The sequence below is a fragment of the Antedon bifida genome, chromosome 7, assembly GCF_963402885.1.
Source record: "Antedon bifida chromosome 7, ecAntBifi1.1, whole genome shotgun sequence".
Classification (NCBI taxonomy): domain Eukaryota; kingdom Metazoa; phylum Echinodermata; class Crinoidea; order Comatulida; family Antedonidae; genus Antedon; species Antedon bifida.
In genome coordinates this window covers 22,698,669-22,716,250 of record NC_136232.1, presented here as the reverse complement: position 1 = coordinate 22,716,250, position 17,582 = coordinate 22,698,669, and the positions used below count along the sequence as shown (strand labels likewise).

General features: G+C 37.1%; 4 protein-coding genes across 6 annotated transcripts in view; 3 read left to right on the top strand and 1 right to left on the bottom strand.

Moving 5' to 3' along the window:
• The window catches only part of LOC144848481 (baculoviral IAP repeat-containing protein 7-like), a 57,881-nt gene that overhangs the window by 5,606 nt on the left and 34,693 nt on the right, over window positions 1–17,582 (bottom strand). The window lies entirely within an intron of this gene.
• Window positions 2,106–3,606, top strand: LOC144848279 (uncharacterized). The gene is made up of 3 exons (XM_078704991.1): window positions 2,106–2,281; window positions 2,477–2,787; window positions 2,900–3,606. Exons 1-3 carry the CDS (start codon window positions 2,106–2,108, stop codon window positions 3,391–3,393), a joined length of 981 nt encoding a protein of 326 aa, XP_078561117.1. The 3' UTR covers window positions 3,394–3,606.
• On the top strand, window positions 7,207–11,770 carry LOC144848278 (uncharacterized). Its single transcript, XM_078704990.1, has 8 exons — window positions 7,207–7,262; window positions 7,364–7,477; window positions 7,708–7,831; window positions 7,918–8,034; window positions 8,375–8,458; window positions 9,194–9,331; window positions 10,201–10,317; window positions 11,018–11,770. The coding sequence occupies exons 2-8, from the start codon at window positions 7,412–7,414 to the stop codon at window positions 11,206–11,208; spliced, it is 837 nt and encodes a 278-aa protein (XP_078561116.1). The 5' UTR covers window positions 7,207–7,262; window positions 7,364–7,411; the 3' UTR covers window positions 11,209–11,770.
• LOC144847773 (uncharacterized) lies at window positions 12,705–17,336 on the top strand. Of its 3 annotated transcripts, none has more exons than XM_078704288.1 (7): window positions 12,705–12,980; window positions 13,307–13,599; window positions 13,846–14,322; window positions 14,751–14,858; window positions 15,159–15,272; window positions 15,512–15,671; window positions 16,860–17,336. In XM_078704288.1, exons 2-7 carry the CDS (start codon window positions 13,401–13,403, stop codon window positions 16,879–16,881), a joined length of 1,080 nt encoding a protein of 359 aa, XP_078560414.1. In that variant the 5' UTR covers window positions 12,705–12,980; window positions 13,307–13,400; the 3' UTR covers window positions 16,882–17,336. The 3 variants fall into 3 exon arrangements, with proteins under 3 accessions (XP_078560414.1, XP_078560413.1, XP_078560415.1); XM_078704287.1 differs by having other exon boundaries at window positions 13,307–13,605; XM_078704289.1 differs by lacking the exon at window positions 15,512–15,671 and having other exon boundaries at window positions 13,307–13,605.

Below are 17,582 nucleotides of genomic sequence, written 5' to 3'. Positions count from 1 at the left end.
GGCTGCCAGCCAATGGGTTTTTGGTTGAATTTAACCATTTATTTTGTCATTTTATATGAGAAAACATTATTGTTTTCTCTTTTTTTTTAACGGAAGGGGGTTAACTTTATCAAAATTACAAAATTAATAACCTCTTCAAAGTCTGATTTAATTAATCTTCATTTTTCATGTTTTTGGGGGACAATACATCTTTAAAGTTTGGTACACGATGTGTAAAGCCCAATCACTAATTTGCGCTAGGTGAATTTGTGTAAACGCATGCGTAGAGAGGGATTTGGAAGATGGAAACATGAATACGCATGCGTATAAGCTGACGCTTTCGATCGATTCGCCTAGTGGAAAATCGGCTTAAAGAAATAAAATAAAGTTAGGTTTTGGTTTTGTTATGCTACAACCGTCTTCTAGAGTAGCCCAAATGCTAAACAAGTAAAGTTTAGGAATTCCTTGCCTAGCAGGGTCTTTCACACCTCGGCTCCTGTCCGGCTCCGGAAAATAAAATCAAGCCTCAATGTTTCGTTTTCACGAAATAGACGGTTGTACACAACAACTAAAATGTCGACTTATGTCTTTCTCAACTTTACTTTATTTCATTTTGTGTATTGTCTACCGCTAAATTTACATTACTGGTTCTTATCTTATATGCCTAACGTATAAATTTGATTTTAATGTTAATATAGTTTTTATCCATATTTTATTCTAGCATAAAATGCTTCATATTTCTTTTAATATTTTCAAATCTTTCCAAAATTATTGAATTTAATGTTGCTTTATTAAATAGAGAAACAATTGTGTATTTGCAATATATAAGTGTTGACATTTTTGCAATCTATCAGGTAAAGTTGTAGGTTTAGATAAGATTATTGTTGGAAGTTTTTATAGAAGTTTCAAAATATCTATATAATATCTATATTTCAAATATATTAGGATTTAATCATGTTGTTTCAATGTCACGGAGAGACGAAATGTTTACGCATGCGCATGCAAAAGCCGGAAATTATCAATGTTTTTCAATGTGTACACAGGCGCGTAAAAGTATGTCTTTTTTCCGATGTTGTTAAAATAAAGGATAAAACATTTGCTCTTTTAAAATGTAAACGAAATCTTTCTTTATTGTACGAATTATAAAATAAAATAATTTTTAACTGAATTTCACTTTCTACAATTAGTGTATAACCGCGATTACTGCATTAGAGCGAGTTGTTTATACTACCAGTAGGCCTACAAGTACAAGATGATAAAAATACTGTAAACTGTATGTTTCGGTCCGTTTGATGTTTGAAAGCAATTTATCCCTTTTGTGCGCCTAGTAGGGCCTAATAGTATCTTTAAGAAGATACAGTGATGGAGTATTAATTGTCCTTCAATCAACCTTCTGTGTGGTTCATACTACAAACCCAGAATTTGGCAAAATTACAAGTTTTTGCTAGTTTGTGTAAACCAGTTCAGCAAGCTGCAGAAAACTACCGTAGTTTGCAGAAGTTAAGCAAATCAAATTAAATAAATTAAATAAGTCATGTTATTCTGCAGATTGGAAAAATGAAGCCTCCGTTGTTTGGTAGTGTAGACAGGCACCACCTCAAACTTTTCCAATTACTGGCAAACTCAAAGTTTCCAAACAAAAGATTTCAGAAATATGGATGAGGATTTAAAGCTCGGATACACAACGGAGTTAGCTATATCCAATTGTTATTTCTATGCCTACCGGTATATTACGATTATCCTTGTAGCTTCGGATGATATTAATTTTGTATATTGTTGTATGTTACTTTGAGTGAGTCTTTTTCTCAAACACTGTTAGCCTTGTTTACATAAAAACAACACGGCACAATGTTGACGTTTGCTGTCCTTGTATACATAATTGATTTGGATTACATATTATTTATATAAGAAAATTGTTTACGAGAGAGTTACGTAATAAAAGTATAATTAAATTGATGCACGCCATAAACCGACTGCAGGGTTTATACCATGGCGAATTTACATTGTTGGCGCATGCGTAGTTTGATTTATATAATCCCCAGTGCCCGGCTAAATCGAAGGTAGGCCTACATGTCGCGCAAAGTTAAGCTTGCTAGTCCCATTCTCACTCTGAGGTTCGAAGCATCATGAGGTGTCTGGTAGCCGTATGCCTGGCGCTTTTTACGCTAGAGGTTTCTTCCTTGCGATGTCCAACAAATTGGAAATTGTTTGAAAACAACTGCTACATGTACAGTACTCAGGAGAAAACCTTTTGGGATGCTTCTGAATATTGTCAAGCGCAACAGTTTACTGCCAGCGAAGGGTAAGATTTACATCAAGTTTTGTTGGTTTTAATTTTAGGGTTTTTCCGTAGTAATTCAAGACGCTCCTTGGCATGTTAGTAGGTTATAGTACTTAAGTCGTCTTTACTGATGAAAAGTGCCTATAGTTATTCACAGAGCAAACACACGACTGTAATAATGATGTTTATGTTATAGTAATTATTTCTCCTAATTAGGATTGAATCGTCCAGCGAATTGACATCAGTTCACAGCTCCTCTGAAAACGCATTCTTGTTTTCGTTGGAGCCTTCAAAGACCTTCTATATTGGAATGTATCGTGAGAGCAAAAATGATGACTTCAAATGGCTCGATGGCACAAAGAAGGATTATGTGAGTTGGGCGCCAAACCAACCAGATTCAAATTCACAACACGTGGCAGTTATGTGGGATTATACTAAAACACTCTGGGATAATCAAGCAGACACAACTTCACTGTCGTTTGTGTGCAAGACTGGCGCGGACAAATGTCTTCAGTCGGTTGGTGAAGGTTCGTAGGCCTACAAAAAATATGTAAAGTCCGTACACTTCCTACGAAACATAGGAACTGAGTAGTTTGGATATCAACACTACACTAATGTTCTGTTCTGTTTCCTTTAAAGGTAATGGCTGTAGAAGAGGCTGGCCAATTAAAGATCGTGGCAATCCTGACAGCAGTGGCTGGACAATGGTATCACCAGATCAAAAGTTCTCCTGTAGTGGTCAAGTTACGAAGTGGACATATTACTCCAAAAGTACTGCATCGTTCAGAGCTATAGTGTTTAGGCAGATAGATGGTTCTGAAACCGAATTTAAAATTATCGGTATCAATGACATCCCATCCAGTAAATCTGACACAGAGGTCACTTACATAGTACCTGAAAGTGAACGCATTACAGTTGAGCCAGGGGATGTGATTGGATGGTCATTTGGAGAAAGCGTTATAACCTACAACATTGCAGGAGATGTGAAGGTCCGGTGGGTTGGAGGCAGTTTGTATGCAGGCTTGACAACTGGCCAGACAATTGACATTAATACCGGTGTTGACGGTCGAGAGTACTCCATCGAAGCACAAGTCGGTGATGAAAATGGTAGGAAGTTGTTTTTTTTTAAATAATAAAGTATAACATTTTTCCTTTCCAACATCCTCATGTCTCTTTATTGTTGCATCAATGTGCTTCTTTCTGATTATTCAGAGGGAAAATTATTGTGATGATTTGTAATTAGGCCTATGCTAAACTTTTTCCTGGATATGTTTGGTCAGATCGTGGATGAAGTAAAAGGAACCTCCATGGTCAGATGTTTTGCCCAGCTTTGATGTAATTGTACTTGTACTGAGGAAACACTTTTAGAACAAATTCTCGCGAATTATACTTACAAATATACAAATTGTTTTACAACTGTGTACAGTAAAATTCAGAGTAAGGTAGATTAAAGACTCTCTGGCGCGAGCTACTGGATATGATTCTATCCAGGCTGACAGTATTTGATATAAAGTTTGCGGTACATCACGTATAGTTCTGAAAAGAACTGTTGACTTTCTCTAACTTGATATTCTTTTTAGTCTTTTTATGCAGAGTCGATGAAGACTGTGTCAAAGGAACGTGTAACGACAACGGAAATTGCGTCTGTCCTTCAGACTACTCCTGTGTTGATTGTTCTCTCTATAACGGTGAGTTACTGTTAAGCACTAGTTTTCAACGTAACGTTTTCTTATCACTATGTTAAGCTTGGTTCCCACTAGCGACGCAACCTACGCAACATAAGCCCTTCCAATAACTGTGTTTGCCCCCGCCTGCGTGAAATCAAACTTTTCAAGCACTGTTGCGTTGTCGGTTCCCACTTGTGATTACGCAATACATCACTTTGCGTCAATACGTCGCTGCGTTGCGTTTTAGTGGGAACGGTAACCACGCTTTAGTGGCGAGGAGTGGCAAGGTGGTTAAGGCAGTGAGAACCGTAGTGTTCGAGGCTCACTCGCTCCGTGGTTCTGGTGGTAGAACGAGTCTTCTCCGCGGATACGGACTATAAACCGTAGGTCCAGTGTACACATCTGGCTCATGTGCAATTTAAAGAACCTTAGTACATCTTTCGAGACGAGTAGGGGGTTACCCCGGTGTACTAGTACACACACAGTCACTGTCAGGCACAGCCACTTATCTAAGGAGCCGCACGTCCTTCAGGAAACAACAGTGGCTTTCCTGTTATTGCAACTCCTGTGCCAACCAAATGAATACAAATAAAATAAAAAATATCAAACTTGATCTGAATTATCATTAAAGATTTCTTTCCCTCTTCCAAACTCATTGATGACGATCGGACTGTCACTCAATACTTTAACAAGTGTCTTGGTATCTGTTACAGCATGCCAAAGTAATCCTTGTCAGTCAGGAGGTACATGTGTAAATAATGAGGAAGATATGATGTATTCATGTGACTGCCCTGAGGGATTTTATGGAAGCAATTGCGAAATAATTACAGGTATGGTGCGCTTTTGATTCATGTTAAAAATGCATGATACAAATTCATGTATAATATGCGATAATGTTACAAAGAAATAAGAAACATACAGTATGGGTTTAGCTTCTTTCTGTGAAGTAAGTAACAAAGAAAAATACTAGTCACCTGATTTGACTGACATTTTGGATCCATTTTATCTGTCTACACTCAAACTATGTGAACAAATATATACTGTGTATGATGTGCCCATGTGACATGATGATGTCATATTACTACCCAGGCCCGTTGCCAGAATGCATCAGAGGGGGGTTTTCTTGACACCAATTGTTTTGTGTGGCTCTCAGAGCAATTTCGGTTGTTTTAATCATCAGCTTACAGAAACATTTTTTACCTACTAAAATCTGAGTTACGCAGTTATATAGTTATGAGTTATATAGGACACTACAGTATTCTATAATTGATAATTAATTGCACGATTTTCGAAGTGGGGCCTTGGTTTTTCAAGTTGGGGTTCGCTGGTAAAAGGGGGGTTCGCGCAAAAGGGGGGGTGGGGGGTTAGCCCGAACCCCCAAAAACCCCCCTGGCTACGGGCCTGCTACCATATTTGGGCATAACACACTTTGTCAAACTAGTTTGATAGTGTAGATAGAGCTTAAGAAGTTAATGAGTTTTTATTTTAAATTGAACTATAAGTCAGATCATTTAATTTAATATTATTTTTAGATGGTTGTAACAGTGCTCCATGCCAAAACACAGGAACTTGTTATCCAACAACTCAAGACCCGTTCTACGCATGCTCTTGCGTATGGCCGTGGACAAACGCAACTTGTGAAGAGTACGCTGGTAAGTTACGCTCATAAACTCATAATATTAAAAGCGTTTTAAATAATCTTTTGTGTTAGAGAATCAGCGTATTAGTCATTTTGAAATATTTTCCCGTTTTCTAGGATGTTCAAGTAACCCTTGTTTAAATGGCGGAAGTTGCTCCAATGGAGATAGTCTGTTTACTTGTGATTGTCAAGACGGATTTTCTGGAACATTTTGTGAAATAATTGATGGTAATTGTTTTATTTGTATAAGTTACGAGTGCTCATCTTTATTCTAAATTATACCGATCCAACTGTTTGTAATTCTTGGCTGTTATTTTCCTACAGTTTGTCAAAACAGTCCATGTTTATCCGGTGGAACCTGTGTAAGTCAAGATGGTGGAGAATATTCTTGCGATTGTCCAACCGGTTTTTCTGGATCCAATTGTGAAATTGTCCCAGGTACGCCGTTATATATTATTAGAAGTTCTTCTATGCCAGTAAATGTATATGATTATTAAAACATATAATTCGCAACAATTGGCTATCTCATTAATATAATAGATGAATGCAGTAATACTCCTTGTCAGAATTCAGGAACGTGTGTATCAACAACCCAGGAACCATTCTACGTATGCGCATGCGCGTGGTCATGGACAGACGAAAATTGTGACGTGTACGACGGTAAGCGAAAACTCAAGTTTTTCAAAACTGCAAAGTAGATCTCTTTCATTTTGTTTTTTAAAAACGAATCCTTTTCTTCTTTCATGTGTTAAATAATCGGTTTATAAGTCAGTTTTCTTTAATTATTTTTCTTCTTTTTTAAATAACCTGAATTTTGAAATTTTCCATTTTTGTAGGTTGCTCAAGTAACCCTTGTTTAAATGGCGGAAGTTGTTCCAATGAAGATAGTCTGTTTACTTGTGATTGTCAAGACGGATTCTCAGGAATATTTTGTGAAATACTTGATGGTAATTGTTTTATTTGTATATTAAATTAAGAGTTACTAATCGTTATTCTAAATTGTAGGATCCAATTGTTTGTAATAATTTTTTCTTCAGTTTGTCAAAACAGCCTATGTTTATCCGGTGGAACTTGTGTAAGTCAAGATGGTGGAGAATATTCTTGCGATTGTCCAACTGGTTTTTCCGGATCCAATTGTGAAATTGTTCCAGGTACGTCCAGGCTGTATTATATAATTCATTCATATTCATTTTAAAATTGCAGTATATTACTGTGCAGAAGTTATGCCAGTAAATGTATATGATTATTTAAACATATAATTCATGACAATTGGCTATCTCATTAATTTAATAGATAAATGCAGTAACACTCCTTGTCAGAATTCAGGAACGTGTCTATCGACAACCCAGGAACCATTCTACTTATGCGCATGCGCGTGGTCATGGACAGACGAAAATTGTGACGTGTACGACGGTAAGTTACGCGCGTAAACTCAAGTTTTTCAAAACTGCAAAGTAGATCTCTTATTTTGTTTTTTAAAAACGAATCGTTTTCTTCTTTCATGTGTTAAATAATCGGTTTATAAGTCAGTTTTCTTTAATTCTTTTTTAAATAACCTGTATTTTGAAATCGTCCATTTTTGTAGGTTGCTCAAGTAACCCTTGTTTAAATGGCGGAAGTTGTTCCAATGAAGATAGTCTGTTTACTTGTGATTGTCAAGACGGATTCTCAGGAACATTGTGTGAAATAATTGATGGTAATTGTTTATTTGTATAAGTTAAGAAGAGTTACTCGCTTTTATTCGAAATAATTGTAAATACATAACTCTTTGTAATCGCTTGTTATTATTTTTTTCAGTTTGTCAAAACAGCCCATGTTTGTCCGGTGGAACTTGTGTAAGTCAAGATGGTGGAGAATATTCTTGTGATTGTCCAACTGGTTTTTCTGGATCAAATTGTGAAATTGTCCCAGGTAAGTTTTTCGCAATTTAAATAGGAATATGTAAGTGTAGCTGATTGAAAAAAACGTTTAGATACGGTGCCTTTACACATCAATGCATTAATTTACCTCCACGCATGCGCCGTCTGCCTTTTGTAAAATGATTCTGTTCCCATGTGAATATTGTCTGTTTTATTCTTTTAAAAGTATAGAATCGATTTAGTTCTAGAATCGTTATTGAAATTGTTTCATTAATTTAATAGATGGATGCCGTAACACTCCTTGTCAGAATTCAGGAACATGTCATCCAACAGCGCAAGAACCGTTCTACGCATGCGCTTGCGTATGGCCATGGACAGGTGAAACCTGTGACGTGTACGACGGTAAGTTACGCACAAACATGTTTCTGTTGGTATATTACAAATTAACGATGCCGTACAATTATTTGAAATCATGTTTTGACTTTTTACTAGGATGCTTGAGTAACCCGTGTTTAAATGGCGGAAGTTGTTCCAATGAAGATAGTCTGTTTACTTGTGATTGTCAAGACGGATTCTCAGGAACATTGTGTGAATTCGAAAATGTTGACGGTAAACAAAAACCTTTACTTTTGATGTTTCATTATTCTATGTCGCTCAAATGATGTTTTACGCTCGTGCAATAGGATTGAGAAAAATGTTCAGACAGACAAGAAATGTTACTTTTACTTTTTTTTTTAGATAAATCATGTATGATACCACCAAACTTTCTGCTTAAAATAAAAAGTGTGAGGAATTTTAATAAATCGGCAAACTGCCTTAAAATACCATGACATACCAATAGAGTACTTATATACTAATAATAATAAATAATACTTTTGTTTCTTTTAAGTTAACATTTATTTATATTCTTTATACTCTTCTGTCAAAGTAAAATTCTGTTTAATTTCAGCTCTTGTCCTATCATCGCCAATACAGGAGTCTACAGTTTGGCCTACTAATCGAATTATTCCTGCAAATATAATTGATAACAGCGGTAAGAAACGAAAGTCAAAATTAGCTATTATTAGTGTTTTTGTTTCTCTGTCGTGTGTTGGTCGATTGGTTGATCGGCCGGACATGTTGTTAATGTGTGTGTGTTTATCATAGCCTTGTATAAACACAGTATAATTAATGTGCGGAAGAACAAGTAATAATCATTAATAAGCATATACAAATTATGTATAATATTTCTGTGTGTCTTTTTATGATTATTTTATTTTAGTATTATTTATTATTTCTGTATATGCCTTTAAATTCTTTAGTGAAATATATGGCACACTGCCCTTTAGCTTTATGCGTATGTGGCTGTGTCAAGTCAATAATATTACTAATTTCATTTACGATTAGTAGACTAGGCATACAGTACGCTCGCTCAATAGTAAACCTGACATCAAATAATAAGAAGTTTTTCGTGAAATGCTTTTCTTAACAAATGATAATAGATTTAGAACATTTCGTAGGCACAATGAGAGCGTTGTTACAAACGTAGGCTAAATCTCTTTCTACACTATCAACAAAAAATGTGATGTGCCCATATATGGAGACAATGAGTGTGGATGTAAAGCTTGTTTGCCACTAGGAACAAGAACCAATCACAAGCGATGGATTAACCGAACTTGGATTGGTCAATTCGGTTGCGTTGCGCTTACGTCCTAGTAGGAAACAAGCTTTACTTTACCGTACCATAGGCCTAAGCAGTTGTTAGCAATTGTGACGATTTTGTTTTCAGAGCCCTTTTCTGCTTATTCTTCGGCTTGTTCGGATAACCCGTGCATCAATGGAACTTGTTATGCAATCAGTGATCCACCGTATCACCTGTGTAAATGCGAATCACCTTATTATGGAAGTCAGTGCCAAGTCTATGATGGTAAATACACAATAGAATTCGGGCATAAACAACAATATTTTATCATCTTCATCGTTATCTATCTTTATGGGGATTATGTTATGTTTTTATCATATAATCATCGCCATCATCAACACCACATCGTTTTATGATCATCATCATAAAAAAGACGACAGAAAACAACAAATGCTATGCACATCATCACCTCCAAATCAAGACTCAAATGGAGGGCCTAGACCACCCGCCCACCACCCAAGTTAAAGTTGAACAAAGTCGGGAATACTTCCAAGAAATATTTCCTATTTGCCAACAATGGTTGCAGTACCGCATCTGTCGTATAGTTGTGGGCCATGTTAGAGTATTCATCAAGATGATCATGGCCGTAGCCAGGATCGAGCAAGGGGTTTCGGCCTTTGGGTCAGAAAATCAACCTAGGCCTAATTATAACTATCCAATTATGCACATAAGTTCCCTCCTACGGCCTTACCACCACGTTGAAACACCGGTTCTCGTCAGATCACCGAAGTTAAGCAACGTTGGGCCCGGTTAAAGCTTGGATGGGAGACCATCTGGGAATACCGGGTTCTGTATATGGATCTGGGATCCCATTAGGCATTTGAAATCAGCACTGCTGACTTTTATGGCAGCCCCTGCATTTAGTATCTGCCTCAGACGTATTGGCTTATTCCTCTCCTCTGGTTAAGGTGGACGAGAGAAGCCCTTGGTCAATGTTGGGACCAGCCAAAGGTGCTTTAAACAGTCCTGGCTTAGTCATCATTCAGATGAATGTAGGCCTACGCCTAAGACAATTTGACATTGTCGTTTACGACAGGAGTCAGCCATATATATCCCTCACTTATTACATGTCGTACCATTTTTATCTCTTTTAGGGTGTCTGAGTAACCCTTGTATGAATGGGGCTGAATGTTACAATAACAAAGAATATGAGACGTTTGAATGTTTATGTCCAAATGCATTCACAGGAACCATCTGTAACCTGGAAAAATGTAAGTAGTTTCCTTACCATAATCCGGAAACAGACTGCTTTCTATTGACTAAGTGAGAGTAGTTAAGCAGATGACCGAAGCACACAATAACCGGACCCGCTGTGAATCTGTTCATAGGTATAGGCGTATATTAATAATAATATCCTGGATTTATATAGCGCCTTATGTTGTGAAACCTCTAAGCGTTGAACATGATTACCCCAGTCATTTTTTGCATCAAACACGTATGGAAACATACTCCCATAATGCAGCTAGTAATAGCGCAAAGTTGTGTCTTGATCTAACAGGGTACCCATTTATACACCTGGGTGGAGAGAGGCAAACGTAAGTAAAGTATCTTGCATAAGGAGGATACAAACAATGCGGCAGAGTTGGATTCAAACCGCGATCTCATGATCAGTAGTCCAATGCCCAACACATTGCGCCACACACCCTTACGGGTATAAAATTGTTCTCAGTCGCCCAAACCGAGATTCGAACCCGGAACTTTCTGCTTAATATGCAGATGTCCTAACCATTAGACAACTGGGAATTTGTTCAAACTCGATTGGATAGCGACTTTGTAACGATCTCGGCGTGGTACGGCGGAACAGCACTAGTCCCTCAGTTGCACGCACGCGCACCAGAGATCAAATTGATACGCCCTCATCTTTCAGTATTTTATTCACTATATTCATTATAGTTATAAATTGTTTTTCAGATACGATCGATATTTCTGGCGATGATTCAGATGATTCTGAGAATTCCAACTTAATAGCTGTCTACATTTTGGTGCCTTTAATCATATTGATAATAATCGTTGCTGTGGTCTTATTCTTATTGATGTCTCGACGTAAACGGCGAGCTCATCAGATGTACCAGAAACCTAATGGAAATACCAACAACTTATAAAACGGCGATGAAAAAAAAACTATAGAATTCTGTTATGTTTATATTAGCTTGTGCTATTGTTCTTCTTGTACGTAAATTGCAAGCGTCTGAAACGAGAAAAAAGTAGTAATAGTTTGGGTTTTTTTGCGGTGTTATTACCCTTCAATTCTTCTTCTTCTTCTTCTCCTAAAGCTTATTTTAAGCACATTGGAGATGTACGCAATCGACACCTTAAACGGAGATGATAGAACACTTTAAAATGTATGTTTATATTAGCTTGGGCTGGCTGTTCTTGTACGTAAATTGCAATCGTCTGAGACGTGAGAAAAAAAGTAATAGTTTGGGTTTGTTGTGGTTGTATCAGTCTTCAATTCTTCTTAAACCTAAAGCTCTGTCTACACTATCAAGCTTTATGTGACAAAAAAATATGATTTGCCCATAATGTAGACATGATGATGTCATATCACTACCATATCTGGGCATATCACTACAATATTTGGGCACATCACACTTTTTTTTTGTCAAACTAGTTTGATAGTGTAGACAGAGCTTAGAGCTTCCTTAAGAACCTTGGACATGTGCACAATCGACACCTTAAATATAAACACATCTTTGCTAGAAAATAAAAAGTATAATTGCAATTAAAGTAATCCTAGAATGAAGAGATTTATACATATTGGTCGAAAACATTAAAATAAGGTTTAATACTATTCTACGACACTCACTACAAATTGAATTTCTGTAATATTTTCGGAGAAACCATTCTCCGTCCTCAGCGGGTGTTGGCTGACTGATGACTGATTGACTCCCTACTTCTGGACGCGGATGGCGTAAAGTAATCCTGTTGGGACTGAGCCACAGTATACGCCAAAGTAACAGAATGAAAGAAGTGACGCTAATTCCATATTATTATACGCCGCCTAATTCATTATTACCTTGTTAAGGTTTTTTGTATATAATGTATTTTATTTATCAGTATGTCATAATTTTTAAGATTAAACATAATTTGGTATTGCTAAAAAAAAGTGCATACAAATATCACGTTACTGTTTACCTTATCTGTAGATACAGTATGAACCTACTGTCAGAGATATATTAGAAGTTATAATCAGTCAGGTTCGTGTCTAGATGACTTGCGATCGTCAGTTAGACTCTATTTACTGACAGTTGCCGAATCAGGTCATGTTGTTGCAGTACTGTACCCACTGCTTCATTTCACTTGCTAGGCTAGAGGTCAGGTTAGTAATAATAATGAAGGAGAAAATTATGTAATTTTTTGGCAAAGTGTACTGAAAATACCAGGGAAGAGTTAAATTACTAACTCTTCCCTGGAAAATACAGTGCATCAGAGTAGGCAGAAACATCTGATAAAATCATTATTGGTATAAAACCAAAACCAAGTAAAGTGGTGTTAAGTTTAAATCATTTTGCAACATGGCTTCCTTGATTATACGAGGAATAGTTCACCACAAACAAAACTGTCGTATGATGAGAATTAAAGTTTCCTGACAAACAGCCTTTATTGTTTCCGTCGATCGCCAATAACAGGTACCACAGTGCATAAGGTAAAAAAAAAAAGTGTCTAGGCTAGGCCTACCATTATCAATATGAGGTGCCTGGAAGTGTGTCTTGTTCTGGCTGTGTCCACTCTACAAGTTTCGTCGTTGCGATGTCCGACGAATTGGAAATTGTTTGAAAGTAACTGCTACATGTACAGTAGTCAGAATTTAAAAAAAACATTTCTGGGATGCTTCAGCATATTGTCAAGAGCAAAAGTTCACCACCAGTGAAGGGTAAGTGACCACTTTGAAACAAGATGAGCTTAACATGCGGTATCGTAAAATAATTCCAAATCGATTCCGTAAAATGTTTTTTAAAAAATATAATCTGATGCTGATAATTTAGCTAGTCGTTCATTTTGATCCACCCAAAAAATATGACGGCGGTAAATTTGAACTTAGTGCATATACACGTGGCTGCTACTGTAAGGCTGTGTAGGAGCGCCTAGCGTACCATTAGAGGCGCGAGAACTTTAAAACGGCTACTATTATTCTATTTCACGTCATTTATTAGTCGTCAAATGCATGTTAAGTATGACATGAACAATCTTTTTATTTAGAATTGAAACAACTAGTGAATTAGCATCAGTTCACAGTTCCTCAGAAAATGCATTTTTATTTTCTTTGGAGCCTTCCAAGCCGTTTTTCATTGGTATGTATCGTGAGGACAGGAACGATGATTTCAAATGGGTAGACGGCACGAACATTGATTATGAGAATTGGGCGCCAAACCAGCCTGAGTCAAATGGACAACACGTGGTGGTTAATACTGGATCAGTCTGGGATAATGAAGCTGACAAAGCACTAGCGTTTGTCTGCAAGACTGGTGCAGATAAGTGTCTCCAATTAGTTGGTGAGGGTAGGTACACATAATTCTTTCCTTCCATTTTAAATGTATACGGTAGACGTATACCTGACTAACCAAACTGTGAATAAAGTAGGCTGGATACCAATAAAGTTAGGCCTATCTCAATGCCATTGATCCAGTTTATAACTGTATGTCTCATAGCGAGAAGTTTGCATTTAGTAGGCCTACGCCTTTCGGTGTCTCACTCGGACATTTATAACATTTCACCTTTTTAAACAATTTACTTTACAGAAGGTGGAAATGGTTGTAGAAGAGGCTGGCCAATCATAGATCGTACGCATGTTGACAGCAGTGGTTGGACAATGGTTTCTCCAGAACAAAGTTTCTCTTGTAGTGGTCAAGTTACGAAGTGGACATATTATTCCAGAAAAATGAACTATTTCCGAGCCGTGATATTCAGGCAAATGGAAGGTTCTAACACTCAGTTTAAAGTTGTCGGTTACAACGACATCCCACCTAGTACATACAACGGAAAACTTAGTTATGTAGTACCTCAAGCCGAACGCATAGCCGTAGAGCCTGGTGATATGATCGGATGGTCATTTGAAGACAGTGTGATAACGTACAACAACGGAGGAGAAAGATATAATGTTAGATGGGTTGGTGGTCATCTGCATACAGGTTTGGTACCTGGCCAGGTAATCAACATCAATGATGGCGTGCAAAAACGAGAATACTCTATCGAAGCACAAGTCGGCAATGAAAATGGTATTGTATTTACACAATAAATACTAAGCCAATTATTCTTTTTTTTTTGTAATGCAGTATTATTGCGACATTGCAATAATTGGAAACCTAGGTGGCCCTACTCCTGACTTATTTAACATTAGTCCTGGACTAAAGATAGACACAGTTCAAGATAGTAATATTGGTTTGGTCCAGGATTAAAGTTATTCCTCTTTCAAGATTATGGCCATTGATTTAACAGGTTTGTGAACATAATTCCACTGGAAAGCTGCATTGTCGAGTTGGTATTGGCACGTCGTAAAAATGATAAGTTTCTATTTTAATAGAGACTTTTAAAAGCGTTTACAATGCAGGAAAAACGAGCGATTACATACCTCCTTGGCGGAAGTACAATAATTCGTGGTCTATAAGTCTTAACAGCAGCTTTTATACTTATCTCCTCTCTTTAGCTTATATATGCAGGGTTGACGATGACTGCACGAAAGGAGCATGCCATGAGAACGGACAATGTTTTTGTCCACCGGATTTTTCTTGTGTAGACTGTTCTCTTTATAATGGTAAGTCTTGAGACGAAGTCTTTGCAAAAAACATTGATCCGCATACTGAGGCCAACTCGTACGACGCTTTCTGAGTTAGCAAACACCGCATAAAACTGATTGAATTTGTGGGTAAATTCTGATTTTTACAGTCTCTTCTGGCAGACAATAGCTGTCTATTTTCATTTCTTGCGGGCTCAATTATCCGATGTTCTTGTCTCAGCTTCCGTTCCTCTTTCGGTATCACAATCACCTTCCAAGTCTTTCGATCAGTTAGCCTACCTATAACTATATGTATTCATTTTGTTCTGCTATACCTAGCTTGTCAAAGTAATCCTTGTGGACCAGGTGGTACGTGTGTGAACGACGAAGAGGATGAAATGTATTTTTGTGAATACCCTACGGGATTTCGGAACAATTGTGATATTGTTAGAGGTACGTTACCTTAAGTCAAATACTAATGTTTATTATAATTCCAAATAAAAGAACACAAATCCAATTAATTTTGACAATTTTTGTTACAAAAGAAATATATTTGGTTTAACTTAAAAAATGTTTCTTTACTTGACTAATCCTACATTAACCACCAAGTAATATCGAACATCTCTTAATCGATTGAGTTGAAAATGATAATAGGCCTACTTTTTGTTTTTATCATTCTTTTTTCCAATCAGAATCTTCATCGGTAATTGGAGGCAAATCGGCGGCGAACTCAGGCCTTGTTGCTATGTTCGTCGCGGTTACCGTGGTGTTAACAGGTATAATCATATTGCTTGTTGCTTATATTCGATTTGGATCAAGACGTAATATCAACAAAGATTCTCCATTTGTCGGGTAATTATGTTGCACACTGAATATTTATTTCGTTCACAAATAATAGGGACTTCACGAAACATGACGGGAAGCCACAGAAAGGTGCTCATGAATAATGTATGCATGAGCTTTAACAAAGTGGGCGGAGCTTAGCGTGAAATTCCGTTGAATTTTTGAGGACGATATAGTTGCCATTTTCCCGTTTACAGAGAACGAATAGAAGTAATGTACATATAACCTTAAATATACAGTTCAAATTACACTTAAACGTGGAAATTTCATAACTCTAAATAATATTTTAACTTCTAATTTTATTGTTTAACGATATAACGTTTTTATTGGTTTAAAATGGCTGTGTTAAAAGCAATACATTCTGCGCGGTGTTTGAATGCGAGGCTCCTAGCTAGGAAGGCTAGGCCTATGCTGTTCCACCAGAAGGGTTCCACGCCGTGAGACAGGGGAGAGGGAGAGAGATACTGTCGTCTTCGGGCAAAGGTGCGTAACTATTAAAACGGCTATGTTTACTGTATAGGATTTTACGCTCTAGCGAACACAGGATATTCGTCGTCCTCCCCTAACCGTCGTGTTTCGTAAAGTCCCTATTGTACAATGTACGACGGATGACCTAACCAGAAGCGTAGGCTGGTTGCTGTCTGGAGGGTGTGCAAAAATTGTTAATGCGGAACTAAGGCCCAGGCCGCGTAAATTTGTTCCCACAGACTTTCTCTGAAAGATACGTGAAAGATAGCCGAACTACTTCCTAAATATAACTAAACTTAACCCTCTAAATAATATCTCTCACTATTACTACTACTATCTCTTACTATAAAGTAAAAAGAAGTTGGTCATGGGATTCAAACCCCATACATCGACATGCAAAGTCCATAGTCTAGTCCATTCGACTACACAGACCTTTTTGCCTTGCCTGGGGGAGGGCTGTGGCACCCCCTAACTTGAGTTCTTGCCTATTGATTGTGCACTTCGCTCACCTACAGTCGTGATGGTTTAAAATAATAATAATAATAATAATAGATGAAAACTTGTATAGCGCCGGTGTCCCCCTTATGGCGCTTTGTGCGAGTACATTAGCGACCTTCTTTATTTTGTTTTGTAGGCCTATCTTCATTGTGATCCAGCCTCTGATACCCACAGTATTGTTCAGTAATTTGCCTTTGGATTTATATATATAATAAATATATTTTATTTAAGGTTGAAAGAACTAGAAGAGTAATACAAAAAGGAGTGACAAATGTAATTGGGAGAAAGTTTAACGAATCATCTTCCGTTAGAAATGAAAAATCAACTGCTACAAAAGATCGAATGAACGGGAAAATCGAGATCTTTTTGTTTGCGGCGGCACACTAATTGCCGTTGGTTGTCTCTTGCGCTAGACGACGATTTGAATTATTTGGTAAAAGAATAAAACATTTTACATATTTTGCGTTTCATACGTATGATTCTGGAATGCCGAGCAATCGAGTGATGAGGTCACCCCATTATACGCGCAATGAATTAATTGGTCACTACATGCGCACAAGGAATTTATCACTGCATGCGCACAAGGTATTGAGAGCTAGTTTCAACCGTTACCAGAGTAGGAACACAACTTTAGTATACTAATGACGTATTTTATTAGTTTAAAAAATTGTTTAAAGATTGTGTCACATTTCGATGAATTAAAGATATTCTCTCAAACACATGTGTTTTGTTGTTTTATACTTCTATCACTAACGTAAATTAAGAAGAGTTTTGGTGCCAGGTACGACAATTCTGTTCCCTATTGGATCTTTCAAAGGTTATTAAACTTCCAGGGGTTTTAGTGTCACATTATTGCATCTACTAAAGGAAATAATAGTAATTAAACCATCAGTCCACTTCAGCAAACGCGCACTTCCTGAGTACTTATAAACATAATATCCTTATTTGTACTAT

Bases quoted from the DNA above. Each gene is read 5' to 3' on its own strand.
- LOC144848279 (XM_078704991.1), top strand. From the start codon at position 2,106: ATGAGGTGTCTGGTAGCCGTATGCCTGGCGCTTTTTACGCTAGAGGTT. The intron at 2,282-2,476 runs GTAAGATTTACA...TCTCCTAATTAG, and splicing joins CAGTTTACTGCCAGCGAAGG to GATTGAATCGTCCAGCGAAT. The intron at 2,788-2,899 runs GTTCGTAGGCCT...TTTCCTTTAAAG, and splicing joins TCTTCAGTCGGTTGGTGAAG to GTAATGGCTGTAGAAGAGGC.
- LOC144848278 (XM_078704990.1), top strand. From the start codon at position 7,412: ATGGTGGAGAATATTCTTGTGATTGTCCAACTGGTTTTTCTGGATCAA. The intron at 8,459-9,193 runs GTAAGAAACGAA...TTTTGTTTTCAG, and splicing joins AAATATAATTGATAACAGCG to AGCCCTTTTCTGCTTATTCT. The intron at 10,318-11,017 runs GTAAGTAGTTTC...ATTGTTTTTCAG, and splicing joins CATCTGTAACCTGGAAAAAT to ATACGATCGATATTTCTGGC.
- LOC144847773 (XM_078704287.1), top strand. From the start codon at position 13,401: ATGTATCGTGAGGACAGGAACGATGATTTCAAATGGGTAGACGGCACG. The intron at 14,323-14,750 runs GTATTGTATTTA...TCCTCTCTTTAG, and splicing joins ACAAGTCGGCAATGAAAATG to CTTATATATGCAGGGTTGAC. The intron at 14,859-15,158 runs GTAAGTCTTGAG...TGCTATACCTAG, and splicing joins AGACTGTTCTCTTTATAATG to CTTGTCAAAGTAATCCTTGT.